We start from the raw sequence: 5,207 nt of genomic DNA, 5'->3' as shown, positions 1-5,207 counted from the left end.
AAGAAAAAGTGCCATCATCTTGGAAAGTGATTTTCAACATTTCTGAAGCTACTACTACCTTTTCTTGTCATGATTTTACCACAGCCACCAACTAAGACCATGACAGCTGCTCACATCCTGCTCCCAGTCCTCAAGTGGGATAAGAGAGAGAACTGAAAGGGAAGAGAGAAACCTGTGAGTTTATAAAAAAATATAATAAGACAATGAAAATAATACACTGCTACTTCTAATATGCTTATACTAAAATACACATAAAGTACAATATATGATACTCAGTGCAATCCCTCACATAACTCCAGCTGTGCTGAACAGGCAGCCCCAAATAAGAGAGAACCCTGGTCCTGAACAGCTGATCCCAGCAAGAGAAAGTAAAAGTGCAAAAGGCAGAGAGGCCCAAGGACCAAATGAGAATCAGTAAAACATCATAAAACTGAACTAACACTGAACTCCCAATAGAATGGAACTTCCAAACAAAGCCAACCAAAGTAGCTGGCAAATCAAAACTAACTGGCTGGAAAGGGCATCTCCAGCTTTAGGCTGAGCATGACACTAATTGTAGGGAATATTTCATTGATCAGCCTGCATGTCAATCCAGGTGCTGTCCTGTCTGTGTCCCCTCCTGCCAATTTGCATCCCCAGCTGGATGGCCAAAGAAGTCCTTGGTTTCCCTGACAACAGCCGAGATCTCAGTGAGTTCTGACATTCCTTTCATAGCAAATGGCAAACACTGTAAAGCTGCTATAAGACAGAATTAACTCTATCCCAGGGAAGAAACTGCGTTATCTCACTGTTCTCATAGGAAATCTAAACAAAAGGCTGTACTGGCTGTGAAGGAGAGAGGTTCAAAATGCATGAAGGAAATTAACTCAATTTCAGTAAAACCAGCACATTTCCTCAGCCTCCCCTTCACCAGGCTAAAGAGTTTGGGTCTCTCAGCATCTCCACACATGACCCAGACTTTCTCTGGCCACACGACAGCTCCTCCCCGTTCCTCCAGAATGGGGAACCTCACACTGGGACACACCGCTCCAGATGTGACCACACCAGTGCTGAGGCACGATGGACAATAAGTGCCCTTGTCTGGGTGGCCACGCCCCTCCCAGTGCAGCCCAGTGTGCTCATGGGCATATTCCTGTTTAGCACCACTGAGAACTGGCTGAACATCCAGGCTCAGAGGGTTGTGAGCAGTGGCACAAAGCCCAGCAGAAGGTACCATGAGGAGCACTGAAGAACATCATATCCCTACCCAACATCTCCTCCCCACAGGTGTCTCTTGGGTCTCTGGAACCACCTCAGTGACAAGGGGGAGAGCACTTCCTGTATTGGGTGGAGGAGACAGGGACTGGAATGAGGGTCCTGGGCAGTTTCTCGTGGTTGTTCATGCAGCAATAAGCTGTGCTGAATGTTTGGAGAGAGGAACTCTTTCTAAGGGCCTCCAAAGGGCTTGGGGATGGCCTACAGTTTCCTACATGCTGCCTTTTCTGGTAGAGGCCACAGAGGCTGCCAGTCCTTTAGGGGACACAGGACATGCCTTGTCCTTCCTCTGGTCACAGCTCGACCCCAGTTCTCCAGCTCAGCCCCAGCTCAGGAGCCTTGTCTAGGGGTGACTTTTGGGTAAGGTTCACAAGAGGGATGCATAAGTTTGTCTTAAGAACATGTGATGAGCACCAGTACTGAAGTACCAGAGCAAAATGATGTGGCTTCTGGGTGAATACTTTCTTCAGTGCACATCCTGACACAGGGTCCCAGACTTGCTTTCCATGCCACCCTTCATGAGGGATGATGCACTAAGAGATGGCAAGTGGGGGACACCAATCCTTCTCCAGCTACTTCCCAAGCCTGGTGAAGCACCAGGACAGCAAGAACTTCTGCCCCTGCACCCTAAACTCTGGGTATAATCTGGGGCAGGTGAACACTAGCATTTTTCTCTCCAAGGCAATTTCCAGCCCAGGTCAGCTCCTGTGTGATCTCCCCCATCCCTCCTCTGATGTGCTCTGGTGCTCCTGGTCCCATCCTGTTCTCCCCACAGGGCCCAAAACCGGCATTGATGCTCTGCAGAGCAGGTTGGTTGCAGAACCATGGGGTGACTGCACACTGGTTGTGCTGCTCAGTGAGGGACACAGATGCAGCTGGATGGGCTGCACTGTCACTGAGCTCTTTCCTGGGGGTCTCAAGCTCTGGAATGGGTCCAGAGCATTTCTTGGGACTCATTGGGTTTTCCGCTCATTTCTGTTCAGCAATCCCTTCCTTGTCCTTCAGGTTCCTGGAAACTGGTGCAGGAAGACATGGCCTATCCCCTTTCCAGGGACAGAGGTATGCTGACCACCCCTTCATTCTTCAAATTCTCCGTCCTGCCCTTGTTGAAGATGGATTTGACATCTTCCTTTCCTGAGGACCTCAGAACTTGTCTGATTCTGCTGTCACTCTTGGTAGCACAATCCAGAATCATGGGCAAGGGCGACAGAGCACTTGAAATGAGCCTGTCCCAGCAGCTGAGATGAATCTCACTGGGCCACTGAGGTTTGTTCCTGGAATCACACACAGAAATGCCACGGTTCCAACAGGCATCCATATCTGAGTTGGTCTCAGGACTCCTTCTGCACCCAGGGATGCTCACAGACAGAGTCTGACCCTTTTGCACATAAAGGCCGTAGTCTCAGTTTCTCTCTGGCATCCTGTTGCCACTCCAAAGGGATGTGAGAAACCTCAGCCCTGTGCTGTGCCACCTGCTCTGCGCTCATCTGAGGTGTTCCATGTCATGAGGAATGGACACGGGGACATCAGTTCAAGGAAGAAGATCCCAGTGGGTTGTTTCCCCTGGGTTGTTACTCCCAATGTGAAGTGACCTTGAGACACTGTCTGTGCCACAGGCCTTCATGGAACCCCCAGGAACAGCTGCTGTCGTTAGTGTTCACCTGGATTCATCTCACCTCTCGTACATGATGTGCATGCTCACATCTCATCTGTACAATGCAGACATGGATTTCTGACCTGCTCATTCAGTGTCCATCCATGGAGGGAAGAGCAATGTCTGTGAGCTGGGGAGAGAGGCCAGGGCTGGTAGTGCGGGGCCAGACCATGACGATGCCCTGGGGCAGATGCTGTGGGGTGTCCAGTGCAAAGCGGCACAGCCCATCCCCTGCTCTGCTGGTCCTGCAGGTCTCTGGCAGGAGGCCTGGCTGTGAGAGGACAATGCTGTGTGCCAGCCCTGCATGCACACAGTTATCAGCTGAACAATCGTGTTTCATATGTAGGTCACTTTCTTGGGCATGTTCTTGAGAGAATCTTTGTAAGAAGACCTAAACCTTGAAGCCCTGCCCATAGGAGATCACCTTTCTATCTGGAAAGGCTGTTGTGAGGCCAGCTCTGTCACAGCAGTGCCCATTGCCTGTCCCTGCCTACACTCACAGCACTGACACACAGCAGGACGGGGACCAAGCTGTCAGAGCACTCAGGCCTTGCACCAACACAAGGGATGAGAAGGAGAGTGTGGGAGTGGAACCAGAACAGCTCTGGAAGGCCAAGTACTGGTTCTCCCTGGCTCTGCTGCCATGAGAGAGCTCTTTTCCCTTCCACCCATTCACACGGGAACTGTCCCTGCAGCACCAGAAAGGTCTTGGAGTTAAGATGCCAGTAGAAAAAAAATTGTTGAAGGTCGTTTATTTTACTTAAACACAGAGAACACGAATTCCTCACTGACACAGCCACTCAGTGAGAAAAGAAAAGCAGGCAGCGAATTGCAAAGGGAATTAAAATATTTTCATAATAAACAAACACAAGGAGAAACAAAAAATACTGCAGACAGGATGAATCTACAATGAGTTAGACTATAACACTTATATAGAACAAGATAGAGCCAGTTTATACCTTCAGAAATAATCCAGTCATCTGTTTCCTCAGGGCATCCTTGAGCTCCTGGTTCCTCATGCTGTAGATGAGGGGGTTCACTGCTGGAGGCACCACCGAGTACAGAACAGACACCACCAGATCCAGGGAAGGAGAGGAGATGGAGGGGGGCTTCAGGTAGGCGAACATGGAAGTGCTGATAAACAGGGAGACCACGGCCAGGTGAGGGAGACAGGTGGAAAAGGCTTTGTGGCGTCCCTGCTCAGAGGGGATCCTCAGCACGGCCCTGAAGATCTGTACATAGGAGAGCACAATGAAGAGAAAACACCCAAATCCTATTAATAGACTAAACACAATAAGCCCAAGTTCCCTGAGGTAGGAGTGTGAGCAGGAGAGCTTGAGGATCTGGGGGATTTCACAGAAGAACTGGTCCAGGGCATTGCCCTTGCACAGTGGCAGTGAAAATGTATTGGCCGTGTGCAGCAGAGCATGGAGAAACCCGGTGGCCCAGGCAGCTGCTGCCATGTGGACACAAGCTCTGCTGCCCAGGAGGGTCCCGTAGTGCAGGGGTTTGCAGATGGCAACGTAGTGGTCGTAGGACATGATGGTGAGAAGAGAATACTCTGCACCAAACAAGAAAAATACAAAGAAGACCTGGGCAGCACATCCTGCATAGGAAATGACTGTGGAATCCCACAGAGAGTTGGCCATGGACTTGGGGACAGTGGTGGAGATGGAGCCCAGGTCAAGGAGGGCGAGGTTGAGCAGGAAGAAGTACATGGGAGTGTGGAGGTGCTGGTCCCAGGCTATGGTGGTGATGATGAGGCCGTTGCCCAGCAGGGCAGCCAGGTAGATGCCCAGGAAGAGCCAGAAGTGCAAGAGCTGCAGCTCCCGTGTGTCTGTGAACGGCAGGAGGAGGAACTGGGTGATGGAGCTACTGTTGGACATTTGCTGCCTGTGGGTATGAGGACCTGTGCAAGGAGGAAAGACAGTGACGAGTTAGAGGAGACTTCTCTCTGGAAATTAAATGTGCTGTTTCTCATGGAAAACCCCCTCCCTGATGAAGAGATGTTTCCCCTCATTCTCTCTTTCTACCAGCTGAGAAAAACAGTTCATCACAGTTTAAAATGCAGCTTGGACATCTCGTTTCCATGGACACACCTGTGAGGCAAGATCCACTGAACTGGTGTCAGAACAAAAACTGACCCACACTCCCAGCCCAACCCCAGAGAGCAAGAGCTCCAGGGACAGGTGGAGAAACAGGGAAGGACACTGCAGTGCTACCAGAAAATAAAGCAAGGACAGAAAGGCAGACGGGCATGCCGTGGAACCTTCTCGTTGCCCAGCTGTACTGCTGACAC

General features: G+C 50.5%; 1 protein-coding gene across 1 annotated transcript; it reads right to left on the bottom strand.

Annotated features, from left to right (window-relative positions):
• Positions 1-3,861: 3,861 nt before the first annotated feature.
• On the bottom strand, positions 3,862-4,794 carry LOC139828888 (olfactory receptor 14J1-like). Its single transcript, XM_071813677.1, has one exon. It carries the CDS (start codon positions 4,792-4,794, stop codon positions 3,862-3,864), a length of 933 nt encoding a protein of 310 aa, XP_071669778.1.
• Between the last annotated feature and the right edge of the window lie 413 nt (positions 4,795-5,207).

This window comes from Patagioenas fasciata, chromosome 11 (assembly GCF_037038585.1).
Source record: "Patagioenas fasciata isolate bPatFas1 chromosome 11, bPatFas1.hap1, whole genome shotgun sequence".
NCBI lineage: Eukaryota > Metazoa > Chordata > Aves > Columbiformes > Columbidae > Patagioenas > Patagioenas fasciata.
The sequence above is the reverse complement of the archived record's forward strand: the minus strand, read 5'-3'. Positions and strand labels throughout refer to the sequence as shown.